The sequence below is a fragment of the Ricinus communis genome, chromosome 3 (assembly GCF_019578655.1).
Source record: "Ricinus communis isolate WT05 ecotype wild-type chromosome 3, ASM1957865v1, whole genome shotgun sequence".
In the NCBI taxonomy this organism is placed as follows: Eukaryota; Viridiplantae; Streptophyta; class Magnoliopsida; order Malpighiales; family Euphorbiaceae; genus Ricinus; species Ricinus communis.
Window position 1 is genome coordinate 6342982 of NC_063258.1, and position 15238 is coordinate 6358219.

Sequence of the window (15238 nt, forward strand, 5' to 3'; positions counted from 1 at the left end):
ATAAAAGAATAGCTTCTTCATCTGACAAGTCAAGTAGTAAATTACAACTTTAAAAGAAGTTAGTTGAGGAACCCACCATATTCTTTATAAGTCTTGCATTTCTGATCATCCACTCCCTTATCTATAAGCTTAGATCTAACAATAATATTCATACCTTAAATGCCTAGTTCTTAGCATAAAAGTAGGTTGTACAAGGAATGAGGATATCCTAAGCCTGTTTTGTCCTTTGCTAAGAGGGCAACCATTAAAAGAAATGGACATACCAGGCCAGGCTTAAGTAATAAATTACAAGTATGACTCTAAGGCTATGTTTGTGTGAGATATGAAAAAGACAGGGATTTGAATTTTAAAAATGAATTAATCTTAGATAAATAAAAAAAATAAAAAAATAAAAAGTAGGAGGAAAATGTACCTAAACTAATCTAAAAGAATTTCAAAATTGGGTCAGAACCAGTTTTATCTATATTCTATTGTTTATTATCCATTTCAAAAAAAAAAAATTGAATCTATAAATAAATATAAAAGAATCTAATCATTAATAATTTGTCTAATAGATTTTTATATTACGCTTCTTAATAAGTTCATGTCTAAATTGAAAAAAAAAATAACCTAATAATTTATTTATTTACTTTAAATAAGAAAAACATCAACTCTATTAGCAATTAATGTTGTGTTTAGTTGAAATTTATAAAATTTATGAAATTCATTTATAAATTTAAAGTTTATTATATGCCTTGAATGAATAAAGATATTCAAGATTAATTTAGAATTTGACATGATCAAATTTACGTGGAATTGATTATAACTAAACTAAATTCCAACAAAATATATAAATTTTTTAAATAAATTCTATATTAGTAAGTCAATATGTTTTATAACACCTAAATATCTCTTTCAACTTAATTATTTTTATTTTATTTTTTCTTTCACATCTTTTTTTTAAATAAAATAGATTTTTTTATAAATTTTAACGAAACATGGCATAAATAAAACAAAATAGTTATTAAAGAATAGCATATTTGTAGCCATTCTTTAGGGCATTGGTCTCTATAAGCCATGAGAAGGCAAAAGATATCTAAACCATGTCTTATCATTTCATTTTTATGTTGAAGAAAGATGTGAGATATTCTTAAATCTATAGGACCAGGAGCCCCCATAGTATTTAATAATTTGCACAGTCAGCCATGGAATTTATCACAAGAATTTAAGCAGACTAAGAAGTCACATGTATATACCCTAAACCTAATATTGCAAATTGATGTTTGACTATTTTGTATTTTTAAGTATTAATTAGCAGATAGCAACATATATCTACAAATTGATTTATATGCTTACTATTAATAAGCAATGAATGAAAGAAAAATTCTTGATAACATAAACTTATTAATAATTTGAATAGCAATGCCTCTTGTCAATTTCCATTCACAGACTTATGTTTTGTCTTCTTACTTAATTTTTTAACTTTATTAATGAAAAAAAAAAATCAACTAGAAAATAAAAGAAAAAATATTATCGAAATACACAAATTTCAAAAAAAAAATAGATAATTTATTATTTATAATTTAATTGAAAGACATATAGAGAATATTATTAGAAATGATCTAATAAACATAGTTGATAGCTTTTCTTTTTCATCTTTTGAGTTGCAAATAAAAAAAAAAAAAAACATATATATATTCAATCTCTAAACCTTATTCAAATTGAGAGATTCACCTACAAATATTTAAATAGATAAAAGTACAAATAAGATCTAAAAATCAAGTGCAGGTAAATTATCCAAGTCCAGTTTCATATTTTTACCATTATAAAGACAATATGATAAGATCAAGAATAAAAGTGTCTAGGTGATGGATGCAAGTAGAGATCTAAAGAAAGAAAATTGAAGTTTCATATTTACCATTTCATAACTTTGCCCCAAAATCAGACTTAAAATCAAATAAAAACTTGACCCACATAGGATTATGGATCTAGTGTTATCTAATTCAGTCATGTGGTGGCTTAAGCATTCAGAAAGAATCTCAAAAAAGGAATAAAGAGCAAATCATATACACCAAATTCTCACCTTCAGGTGACAAGCTCACTTCTTTCCTCTGTGTTTGTTCATAGTTAGCGTTCTTCTTTTAACCTTCGAAGCCGCGAACGACTAGCAATGAAAGAATTTACAAGTCTCTGTATCTATTCTACAGCAGCCCCGACTAACCAAAATTCAGATTTCAGACTTGATTTTATTCTTGTGGAGCATGATAATTGGAATTAATGTTTCGACACCAACTCAGACGCATGTTTCATACTGGAAGGAGAGCTAGTCTGATTATCAATTTCTAAGGGTTCGGCCCTCTTCTTCTTTGATTTAGGTCTGAGGAAGGAAGCAAGTGTATCATTATCCTCATCGTCAGTATCTAAAGTTCTCTTTAAACAAGATTTGCTTCTGCCTTCTGAACTTGTGTGTCCATTAGGCGAAATATTATCCTCATTGATCGTATCCAAAACCCTCTTAGAACAAGATTTGCTTCGAAGTTTTGACCTTTTATGCCCATCAGATTGACAAGGAACCGAAGCAACCAAGGAAGCGAGTGTAACATTATCCTCATCAGTCACACCTGAACTCCTCTTAGAACAAGACTTGCTTCTAGGTTTTGACCTTTTTCTTCCATCAGGTTGACAACTAACTGAAGCAACAAAAGATGAAAGTCTAACATTGTCCTCATCATCCGTGCTCGAAGCCTTCGTGCTACTAAATTTTGACCTTATGCGTCTGCCAATTTGACAAGGAACTGAAGCAACATTGCCTTCCCCTGCTGTTTCAATATTTCTTTCACTTGTGCATTTGGAAGCCTTGCTCACCTTATCATCCAAATGATCACAAGACAACTTAGAAATCTCAGCAATAGCTCCTGATAACATAACCCTCTCTTCTTCACCTGATGTTGCATTGTCGCCACTAGTGATCTGTAAACTATCAGCATTTGTTACCCCTGGTTCCAAGCCTTGATGGTTTGACATAAGCTGACACTTTCTCTTCCCAATTTCTTTTCGAATAAGCTCATTTCTTTTTGGATGTGATTTAGGAAGCTTTTTTTTCTTTCTAGAATCACAACCTTTAACATTGGCTACCCTCGCGAATGTTGAACCAAAATTCGACATTAGATCATCTTGAACTGGTTCAGTATGACAAATTTTTGACGAACAAGGCCTTATTCCTCTATTGCTCACACCAGTATCATTCTCCAATTTCTCAACCTCGGTGCCATTAGTTATTCCTGGGTCTTCCATAGAAGAGATATGCATTCCTTCTTTAGGTTTTGTGGATCTGAGACTCCTCGAAGTGTTGCTGCAGTGCAGGAGTGGAAAATATAAATCCCACAAGGAGAATTAAAGTAAGATTATACCTACAGTCATTGGAACAGACCTCAATAGTGCAACACATGTTAGAAACTTCTGAATATACACAAAACAAACATCGTCACTGAAAAGATAGCTAACTGAGGTGCAGCCTTTTGATCCTTCCCAGATACTGGCTTTTCTCTAACACTATAAATGGCAATGAAGAGGGGGGAGAGGAGGGGAAGGTATTTCGAAGGGAAGGGAAGGAAAGAGAAAACATTTATCCTATTATGTTTGATTACATAAAAATAATCATTAAAGGGAATCCAGGTGAATTAATTAACTTCTAATTTTTTTTATTACAACAATAGAAATAAAATGGATAATTAATTAGATTTTACTTTCTTTCCATGAAGTGAAACTCCTTACACCCCTAATTGGAGTGTAATGAATTTCAATTTTTACAAGGGGAATGAAGGAGAATCAATTCCTTTCCCCTCCTAAGAAATTTTATTAGCCAAATAAGAACCAATTTTCCTTCTATTTCCTTACCTTCCCCTGATATTATCCTGCATCCATGCATAGTGTAAAAGAAGGATTGGATTAAATCAAGCTAAGTATTTGATTGGAAAAACAAAAGAAGGACATTTCAAAACAAAGATGAGAAATATTTGAATCTCATACCTGATTTTCCTTTTAGGTTTCTTCAATTTGTTTGTGTCTTTGGGCTCAGGTGCAGATCTTATCATTGGTACTGGAACAAAATCATGAGGACCAAGTGCAGGCCGCTCTGACTCACGATCCACGAAGTTGCTTATCATTGCAGCTTTTTGCGTTCTTCTAGCTGCTTGTAGCAAGGGCACTTCATGCGGAAATAGAACCTTCCATCGCCTAATTTTATGCAAAAATGCAGGTCAAAAAATGTAGTAATAGGAAATGAAATAAAAAATGTATACACTACTAATCGGAGCCTTTAATCCATCCACTAATACAAATGAAATACCTCTGACATTCGCTATCTGTTCGGGGTGAGAGAAACTTTGCAACCTTCGCCCAGCAATATCCACATTCTTCAATTGCTGCCTTTAACCTTGAGTCCTCTTCTTCAGTCCATTTACCCACTTTCAGAGATGGATTTAGGCAATTAAACCATCTGCAACAGGTAAGAAGTCAATATTTGGTCATATCAAAAAAATCTCGATCACCATTGAGATTAATGTATCATACTTTTCTCTGCATTTCACACCAGTTCGGCCTGGCACAAATTGAGCTATCTTCCCCCAATTCTTTGGACCAAAAAGCATCACAGCTACTTTCAAGCGTTTGCTTTCCTCTAAAGTCCACCTGCCTGTTCTTGAAATGTTTGGGTGAAGAGTTTTTTTCCATCTGCATGTTATGAAATTATCATATTGGCACAAGACATTTTACTAAAAGAACCAAGTTATTTGTAGCCCAAAACCAGGTAAACATAGGCACATAGAATAGAAGAAAGTCATCAAAGATTTTGGAAATGAATCAATCCGAACACTTCTCAGCATGAACTAGATGATGCTACAGAAGGATAATGAAGATTTTCCAAAGCGTAATTGCACAATTGAGACTTATAAAATGATGATGGAAAGTCATTTTTCCCCTTCTGTAAGGAAGTGGGGCTGATGGTGGGTAGCACGCCGTATCAGCAGCTTCCAATTAGAAGCAGACAATCATTCTTCACATTTAATGGGAGACAATCTTCAAGGAACAACATGGTTGGACAATAGCTAGAATCTCTACAGGTATTTTCTTCAACTCCGATAATATTCCCAATGGCTTAGCCATTATACTTGCATGCTTATATCTAAGGTACTTTTGATTCACAGGAGCATCACATGATCAACAATTATATGGCCAAAATTTATCCTTCAGTTCTCTAAGGAAGTGGGAATACTTGGAATAAGTCAAGTTAGTTTCTAAAATTCATCTTCCATCCTGCCATTTTGCTTCCTAATCATACCCGACTACAAAATATATGTCTATGGAAGTTGCTACTTTGTTAAATCAATCGCAAGAGTGTTGTCATAGTTTGCTCAGGCCCAATCTAATTCAGGGTATCAGACCAAGATTTTATGATCAAGAGCTCGGAAAGGCCAGCAATGTGTTCTATATATTTTACCTATGAGAATAAAACTATTGGAAAAGAAAATGTATTTCATTTCACAGGCAGATCAAGCCATGATTGGTTCTTATACAGTTAATTCCGAGACCAGGGAACTCATTAGTGAGTTTTAGTTGGTTTAGCATTTCTTGGTTAATATTAGTTTGTAACTCTCCTAATTTAAGATTCCTAATCCAAGCAATGTTAGTATTGGTTCAATCTATATAGACCTAGGCTTGTAATGGTTACATTTTTAGATTCAATAAACAAATATTTCTTGCAAATTGTTGCTCTATAATTTGTGTTCAATTGTCTTTAGGTGTGACTCCTAAACCTTCTCAGTTTTGACTCGTAGAAGTTTTCTCATCATTTTTTCTTATTCTGCTATTTCAAATATGAATTTCTGTCAAACCAGACCTGGTATTCAATTTTAAACCCTTAATTTAAGGGAAAATCATTGGAGAACGTGTTATCTAAATCTGTTCTACATCAGTTTTGGTATCATAGCTACAACTATGAGGAACTGCAAAAGGTAGAATATGCAAAGTGCAACTGATCGGATCTGCAAAATTATGGTGGTCTAACTATACAAATAGGAAGGCAACTGCAAATTAATACATTGCAAGAGATGAAAACAAAGCTTCGAGAAAATATTTGCTATCATATTATCACCAAAGAATGCATGAAATGGTATATATAGTTCAACATATAGCTACATGCCAATGCCTAATTACTTGAATCAATAGAAAAAGCAGATTGAATGATGATCGTATTAAAAAGCAATGTGTTCTTTTCATCAAGAGAACGAATCAAATTTTGATCAATTGAATGATGGGATGACTTCAAGCTTTGATTCATTTGATTGCTTACATGAGTTGCTTAGAAGGTTATCTTCAAACCCCAGCAATCATAATCATTAATCAAGTCTTTCTACAAAAATCAGCCCCAAGTCTACAAGTTGCATTCAAGATCGTTGGAGAACAACATTCAGAAGTTGACAAAAAGCCTACAAGCTGTACCAAAGTCAAACCTAAGACCTAATCTGCATGCCTACTGTTGGTGAAGGAGTGAGAAATCTAATAATAGGAAAGCCAAAAGTGCAGCACAAGCAACTAGAAATTTTGCAAATTTGCTATTTGGAGAGGAAAAACTTCAAAATATACAACCAGAAAGTCCAAGGCCAGATTCACATGCAGGACTTTCAAGATAGCAAGTGGTAAAGACTATTAAACAGCTAGAGACACTTGCTCAACAAGCAAAAGGGGTGGAGCAGCAATTGCATAACTATAAAAAGAACCTGTGCAACTCCATGATCAATATAGAAAAGAAAACAGAAAATTAAATCCTGCAACTGCAAAACCTCAAACCACGAAACTCGCTCCATAAATCACATGTCCAAGACATTGAATATGAAGAACCAATTCAAGTAAACGAAGAATTGGGAAGGCAACATGAAGTAGAGCTCTTGCAAGATGATTATCAACATGTGGAAAAGAAACAAGAGGTAAAATTTGTTGTTCAAGTTAGAAAAGATGCTCAAGAAGGTGAATTTGTGCTGCCCATTGCTAGTGTTCAAAAGGTGGACTTCATTATTCCTAGTGAATTTGTAGATGAGTCTAAAGGGAGGGTTCAAGTATTTTCGTTTGCTACCAATAGTTTAAGAAGGCTTATTTCAAGTCCAACGCATTATTGTTTTTGTTGCTTGAGGTCTAGTTTTCTCCAACTGGGGAGAATGATGTGGACAAGGAAAACATCAAGAAAAGCAAAATTAAAGAATCAAGAGATTTAGAATTTTTTTAATACCCAACAGGTATTTCTGCAATTTCCAGCTTTGCTGGAACAACAGTTGAAATTTATTTTACAAGTCTTTGTTTTATTTTAAATTTGAATCTAAGAGTTCTAGTAGGTTTAGTATTTTCTTAGTGAGCATTAGTTTGTAATTTTCCTAGTTTAAAATTCCTAGTCCAAGTAATGTTGGGATTAGTTTAGTCTACATATACCAAAGTCTGTAGTAGTTAAGTCTTCATATTCAATAAACAAAAATTTCTTGCAAACTGTTGCCTCTAAAAGTGTGTGTTTCAATTCTCTCTAGGCATGAATCCTAAACCTTGAGTTTTCTCATCTTTTCTTTCCTACTCCTCTGTTCATATCCGAGTTTCTTTCCAATCAGACCTGAATTCAATTTTAAACCCTTTACTTTTCAGGAAAAAAAACGTAGAACATGTTATCTAAATACGTCCTACATCAGATTTACTTAAGTTGGCTTTGGGAGAAAACATTTGTACAAGCCTGATAATTTGATTAAAATAAAGCCAGGTGGTCCCCAGCCTATAAACACCTCAACAATGAAACAACAGAACACCGCAAGAAAATTAAGAAGTTTTCCTAGAAAACTAAAAACCTTTGAAGTATCAGCTAAAAGGCTTATTAAAATTAACTATGAAATGCAATAATGATATGAAGTAGGAACTGACCTATTAGAGCATTGAGGACCAGTCCGTCCCACCAAAGTAGAAGCCACAGACTGCCAATCATTTTCACCAAAAGTTTCCACAGCAATGCGAAGTTGATTATCGTCTTCATTCGTCCACTCGCTCTTTAATATGCGAGCATTTAAACTCCTCTGGTAGCGTGCCAAGCATTGAAATGGAGTCCTATTCCGCCCCAGTAATACAGCGATATCAAACCAATTAGTCATCCCCTTTTCCTGGACAATAAACATTAGCTTCTTAAGCTCTTCAGGAGACCATGTACCGTGATTGATTAATGGATCTTCACTATTCAACCACCTGCAGGGATAATCATTTATATCAAGATAAAAGTTGTAAAGCAAATAAATTGAAGTTTAGACAATGGAAATAGTTTCATGAGGAAAGAGGAAAAGAAAAAATGTGAGCGTCGCAGACATCTGATGACAATCACCAGATGCGATCAACACCACTGTTTGAGTAAAGCACATGATATTTATGGGTCCCACCTGTATGACCTGTGTTAACCTTGCACTTCTATTCAAATCCAATAATGGTAAAGATGCATGTCATGGTAATCATCATAGAGACATCTGCGAAGCTAGCTCGATTGAGGATGTGTGCTTCATAGAAAATCAATGAACATGAAAACACTTGTCAAGAACAACATGAATTGAGACCAGAGCAAATTGAATTATAATCTAGACTGGATAACTAAGGATTGCAAAAACTGAGACCAGAAAAAGAAAAAAGAAAACTAGACAAGTGCCACATAACATATCTAAACCTCATTGTAGAAGGACAAGAATTACAGTTTTTTAAAAAAAAAAAAAACAAAAGAAGTTCATTTATTCAATTTTCACTCTGGACACAGTGGTTCTGACCATTTAATAACAGCTGTCAAATGTAGAAGTGTAGCTATGTTGAGTTAACAATTACAATTACTTAAGCAACCTGAAATATGCTCAGCTTAGTAACAAGTGTTATCTTGCAAAGACAGAAATGTCTCTTGTTAATTTCTCTCCTAAGAAATGTGAAAAGGTCTGTCTAGAATACAGGGCCTAGCCTCTATAAGTTAAATTTTCATTATTAAGCATACCAGGGAACAACTGTATAATTAATATATAATCTCATAATCTTTGTATGTTCCATGTTCAACATACCAAGACTGGATCTAGTAATATCTTCCATAGATCATACACACCAAAATTTAAGTCAATTAATATCAGACAGTCATTTTACAGCAATGTTTTGTATTCACAAATTTATAATCAATTTTGAACAAAAAGTTTAAAATTGAAGCTACCTTGAAATTAGTGACCCTGACTGAGAAATGATTTTAGATAATGGGGTGGATTGAGAAATTGAGAATTAGTCTATTTGCCAGAAACATGTAAAATCAAATTCACCTTTTTCCTTTTAGATTGGCCCTTTCCCCTCCCCTTGTAAATGAGTTCACATGCACCAAAGAGAGTTCGACAAAGTTCCCCTCATAGACACATACCTAACATGTCCAAGCTAAAGGATTTTTGTTTGATTTTCCTTTTTTTGTTGGCTTTAGGATTTTATCGAGTTTTCTATTTAATTTGGTTTTGTTCCTTTTTTTTCTTATTTATTTCGGATTCTTGTCATAGAAGCCTTTTATTAGTTAGGACTATGTTTCCTTCCAGAATTAGGATTTATCCTAGCTAGTATGTTGTATTAGTCTGATTTCACTTTCAACAGAAAGGTTTCTTTAAACTAGGCATAGCAACGGGGCGGGTTGGAGCGGGTTTGGCATTCCCCATCCCCGCTCCGTCCATGACCGGAGCAGGGACGGGGTGGAAAAAAAAAATTTAAGGCGGGGTGGCCAGCTATATTTATTTTATTATTTTTACACTATATAAATATTTTTATTAATTTTTTAAATATATTTATTTAATATTTAACTATTATTGAATATACTTGAAGAAATAAAGTCTAAATTTAAATAGTACTTGATCTATTTTTTTAAAATTATATTTATTTACTTATATTATATAAATAAAACATATAAAATATATATATATATATATATATATATATATTTTGGATATAGTTCAAGGCGGGGACGGAGTGGAGCGGCTTAAACACGTCCCTGCCCCATCACTGGTAGCGGTGCAAGGAAAACCCGCTCCATTTAGGTTGGATTACGTGTTTATCCATGGGCACGGGACAAATTGCCATCTCTACTTTAAACCCTAAATTATTATCTTAGATTTCCACTTCAAGTCTATACATTTTTGCTTTAAATTTCTGTTAATTTCTATTCCACTACTGTTGTCCTATGTAAGTTGGTGACAGAGCAAAAAAAAACAGATCAAAATGCTAAATTTCTTTCCATTCCTAAGCTATGGTTAGACGTAGAAGAGATCAAGAAAAAGGCCATCAGACCCAACAGACAGAACTGGTGAGATGCATCGTATGATTGAAGATTTGTCGAGGGTTGTGCAAGCCTTGCAACAATAGGAGCCTACAGGGAGACCTGAATGGAGATTCCAAAAGGCAATTGTGACCTCTTAGACATGCCAAAAGTTAGTCTTGAGGATGATCATGAGGAAGTAGAGAATGAAAACCCCTTTCATGATGATAGACCCACAAATCATATGGAAGGAGATGAATTGGAAGAGTGACTACTTTATGTCCTTGATTTGAAAGGTGGCAAAGTGAAGGTGAAAGTTGTTGATTTCTTTGGGAAGATGCATGCAGAGGATTACTTAGAATGGGAAGCTAGTTTGGAAAATTATTGAGTGGAAATCAGTGTAAGAAAATAGCAGTGTGCAAAACAATGCAAACAAAAAATCAGCACTTAGGAACATATGAAGAAAAAGATGTAAAAGAATTTCTCGCCAGCTGATTATGCCATGGAGTTGTATGAGAAATTTCAAAGAGAAGAGATGGGACACTATGTTTGTAGGTTCCTATTCAAGTTGGCTTAAACGAGACGAAAGAACATATGAGTTCTCGTTATCTTTCTAGTTTAAATAAATCTTTAAGAGATGAGATGAAAGTGTTTTGTTGATTTAATCTTGAAGATGGTTGCCAATATGCCTTAATGGTTGAAAAAAAAGTGTTGCACTATGAAGTAAGGAGGCCCATGTATGGTAGGATTAAAGCAATTCCAGCAGTAATCAAAACTTTCAAGGTGAACAAATAGCCCAATGAAACAGCAAAGGAGCTACCACAACTGGTAAGGCAATTGTTGGGGGTGTAGATAACCTTGATAGGAGTGAAAAGGGGAAGAATGTTGTGCATTATGGAGCCCAAAACAATCCTAGTTCAAGTGGTTTAAAAGAAGGCAGCAGCTCAAAATCTTCATGTTTTACTTGTAGTAAGTAAGGGCATTTTTCTTATAGATTGCTTGATGGTTATTTATTCAAAGAAAATCAGTTGTGTTCATGAAAATCAGTTGTGTTCATGAGGGTTCTTTATGACAGAAGATCATTCGAGAACTTCATGGGAATAGTTTAGGACATTTTGGAAGAGAGGCAATAGCAATGGTGGGTGGCTGCTATTATTGGCCAAAATGTATAGGGATGTGGAAAGAATAGGTAAACAGACAAAAGACTGTTTACTCCTTTACCTGAACCTGAAACACCCTGGGTTTATTTGAGTATAGACTTCGTCTTACGGCTTCCAAGGATGTCTAAACGGCAAGATTCAATTTTTGTTGTAATGGAATGATTTGAAAAATGGCCCAATTCATTCCTTGTTTGAAAACTTCAAATGCAACACGTATAGCTAATCTAGAAGTAGTTAGATTGCATTGTGTTCCAAGTTCTATTGTGTTGGATAGACATGTCAAATTTGTGGGGCACTTTTGGAGGACTCTTCGGAGAAAATTGAGCACTGAATTGAAGTATTATAGCACGTGCCATTCACAGACGAATGGACGAATAGAAGTTGCTAACCAAAGTTTGGGAAATCTCTCAAGGTGTCTTGTTCAGAACAATATGAAGACTAAGGAATTTGTTTTTCGACAAGCTGAATTTGCTTATAAGAATTTGGTAAATAGGACCACTGAAAAGACACCAGTTGAAGTGGCCTATGGGTTAAAACTACAACACGTACTTGATTTAGTACCTTTACTGCAAGAGGCTAGAGTAAGAGACAATGAGAAGCCTTTGTTGACCATATTAGGCGATTCATGAAGAAAAGCATTGAAAACCTGCAATGCAGATTATTCTTCCACAGCGAATCAATATCGCCGATTACAAGATCTAAAGAAGGAGATTCGGTGCTTGTGCATTTAAGGCATGAAAAATTTCCTCAAGGCACCTATGACAAGCTCAAGTCGAGAAAATTTGGACCATGTAAGGTGCTGAAAAAGATCAACCCTAACGCTTAAATGACTGAGCTTCCATCTGATTTATACATCAGTCCTATCTTCAATCTCTGATTTTTACCCTTTTGAAGGATTTGATGGGAAATTGCCAAAATTGCTAAACAAGCTAGCCAATTGCCAAAAGTGAAGCAAGATATTATTGAAGATGTGCTAGATGTCACGGAAGTAAAGTCTAGAAAGGGAAATCAGTATAGGTGATTTCTATTGAAATAGTTGGATAAACGAGCTAGTGGAAGTACTTGGGTTGCTGAAGATGAGTTGAAGAATATCAATCCAGAGATGTATGAAGTTATCAAAGTTTTTCCTCCGATATTGAACTATTTTCTAACCTGGGAAGAATGATGTAGGAGCATCCCATTCAGATCAGGTATTTTGTTTAGTTTTCCTTATTTTGTTTGTTTTAGGAGTTTATTAAGTTTTCCTATTTAATTTGGTTGAGTTCCTTTTTCCTTATTTACTTAGGATTCTTGTTTTAGAGGTGTTTTATTAGTTAGGACTACTTTTCTTTCTACAACTAGAATTTATCCTAACTAGTATAAATAGGGGTTCTATTGAACAATTTCAGTTGTATTATTCTGATCTTAATTTCAATAAAAAAGTTTCTCTAAACCCTAGGTGATTTTCTTAGGTTCCCGCTTCAAGTCTACACATCTTTGCTTCAAATTTCTATCCCACTACTGCTGTCCTACATCACCATGGGCAAGATTCACTAGTCTGAACAAAAGAATAACAATTACAGAGTACTTACTGTGCTTCACATTCTGCACCAGTGCGACCAGGGACATACAAGGAAGCCAATTGATCCCAATTAACCTTTGGAAGAAACTCTCTAATCCTTTCTGGAGTAATTTCCAGATCACGGATTGAAGAGAAAACGGCATCCAAATTGTAAGCATCTCCTGAAGATCCTTCTGAACCACTTCAAAATAAAATGTGTGGTTATTATATTAACAAACAAAAGGTTAAAAGAAATATCCTTCAATATGTAAGGCTATCAGTATATATTTTATGCCAAGAGGCATCTATAGGGATTAAGGCGCGCATTTTAAGGTTACAAAGATAAAGCAGAGACTGGTGCCTTTCTCATATTGTAAAAGAGAGAATCATAAACCAGTCTCTACATTTATTCTTCTTCGATACATAGGAAAGAAACGGTGCATTGTCCCAAGCAATAGAGAGTTTCTGATTACTGTAAGTTACATACAGCTGTTTCTATAAGTGTGCAGACATAAGAAGTGTAAAGCAACAAGCTCTAAGTTTTTAAGATGTTTTAACAGGAAGATAATTTCATTACAATGCATTAGAAGCATATAATATATAATCTAAATGTAACTGAAAATACCTCAATTGATCCACTGAAATTTGAAGCAACACTTCTTGAAATTGCTGCCTTATTCCCTTTCTAAGGTTTTCCTTTTCTTTCTGAGTCCATTTTTTATGTTTCAACATATGAGGAAAGTTTTCCAATGCCGTTCTAAAATTAATAGCATGAGAATTCTCCACTGGACCATTATGCATAGCTGAGACCTTGTTGTCATTAACCTGAATTAACAAAATGTGTCTTTAGGGAAGAGCAAGTAACATTAATAAGTAAAACCTCACTCAAAAAGAGTAATAAGATGAGGCACAAGTAGACAAAGTTAAGCTTTAGACAAATTGACAAGCTCAAATAAATAGACATCGCAAGTGATGCAGAAGACTTCATTGACACTCATTATCAAATTAATGAGGCTTTTTTTCTGACAATAAAATTTTGAGGTCATTGCTACTCACTCATTTAACCCATATAAGAGCAAACAATTAAAAAAATAATTAGTTCAGAAATAAATAGATAAATAATGACTAAAGCAGATGACCTTTGAATTTCTAGAAGACAATGTCCTTTGGGCCGATATCAATTGAATTCGGGGATCCTTCCCTTGTGCCAGTGCTCGGCCAGTAACTTTTTTACATGAAACCTGTAAGTCTCTAAAGAGTTTTACACGTTCCTTCAATTTCCTGTTCTCCTCAATTCTTGCTTCAATTTGCACCAATTTACTCCGTAAGAACTTTTGACAGGATCTATTCCTCTTAATGGCATCAAGAAACACCTGTGCTGACTTTGGAAAGCTAGAAGAATCTTGTAATAACCCCAGAGATGGTAAAACATGAGTATCATCATTGTCGCGCAATAGTTGATATTGCTGTATCTCTTTATCATCACTAAATAAACTGGTCGCATGATCACCTTCTTCAGTATGTGGAAACACTTTAGAAGCCTTTCTAGCTTCTGGTTTCTCTACCAAATTCTCCACTTTTCCTCTCATAATATCTATAACAGAAAATGATAGATTGTAAATTGAACAATAAAGTTTGAGTTTGAGAATTCAATTCTACTAAAACCGAACCCAATACTCTCAAAATTATAACTATTAATCCAAACAAGCCCTAAAACCTTACCGGTGTTATCATAAGCAGCAAAACGCCTCTGAACAGCGCAAAGAGTTTCAAAATCATTATATGCATCATCTTCTAAATCCGGTGGAAGAGCACATAACGGCTTTAAGGAAAGCGGCTCATCAAAATCACTCATAGGAATCGAGAACCGAGTCTTTATGTTCCTAAACAGTTCCACATCATCATCCGAGCCATAGGCATCAGCGGGGGAGGGAGAACGAGTGTTGTCAATGTTGAGTTGATCGAGATTTGTGCCGGCGACTGTGCAGGCTCGCCTTAGGGCTTCCATGTCCTCATTGAATCCGTCGTCACTTTCGTCGCAGCTGTAGAGTTCTTCTTCTTCTTCTTCTTCTTCTTCTTCTTCTTCGTCGTCGTCGTTTTGCATTGGTGGATACATTGCAGAGGTTTGATTGTTTGTTTGTTTTTGTTTCTTGGCCTTTAGGGTTTATGGCTCCACATTTCAGCCAAATGGGATGTTATTTATACTGCACGCTGAGCCGTTAGCTTCGGTGG

At 34.5% G+C, this 15238-nt stretch overlaps 1 protein-coding gene across 1 annotated transcript; it reads right to left on the bottom strand.

Moving 5' to 3' along the window:
• Positions 1–1866: 1866 nt before the first annotated feature.
• LOC8260090 lies at positions 1867–15238 on the bottom strand. The gene is made up of 9 exons (XM_015725619.3): positions 14729–15238; positions 14146–14600; positions 13632–13831; positions 13038–13208; positions 7933–8247; positions 4552–4710; positions 4328–4477; positions 4009–4215; positions 1867–3331 (listed from the first exon to the last, which is right to left on the bottom strand). Exons 1-9 carry the CDS (start codon positions 15120–15122, stop codon positions 2254–2256), a joined length of 3129 nt encoding a protein of 1042 aa, XP_015581105.2. The 5' UTR covers positions 15123–15238; the 3' UTR covers positions 1867–2253.

What these genes read in the sequence shown, in the direction of transcription:
- LOC8260090 (XM_015725619.3), bottom strand. Translation starts at nt 15,122, where the DNA reads ATGTATCCACCAATGCAAAACGACGACGACGAAGAAGAAGAAGAAGAA. An exon ending in ATTTCAGTGGATCAATTGAG is followed by an intron (nt 13,209 to 13,631) that starts GTATTTTCAGTT and finishes TTTATTTTGAAG; the next exon opens with TGGTTCAGAAGGATCTTCAG. An exon ending in GGTGTGAAATGCAGAGAAAA is followed by an intron (nt 4,478 to 4,551) that starts GTATGATACATT and finishes TACCTGTTGCAG; the next exon opens with ATGGTTTAATTGCCTAAATC.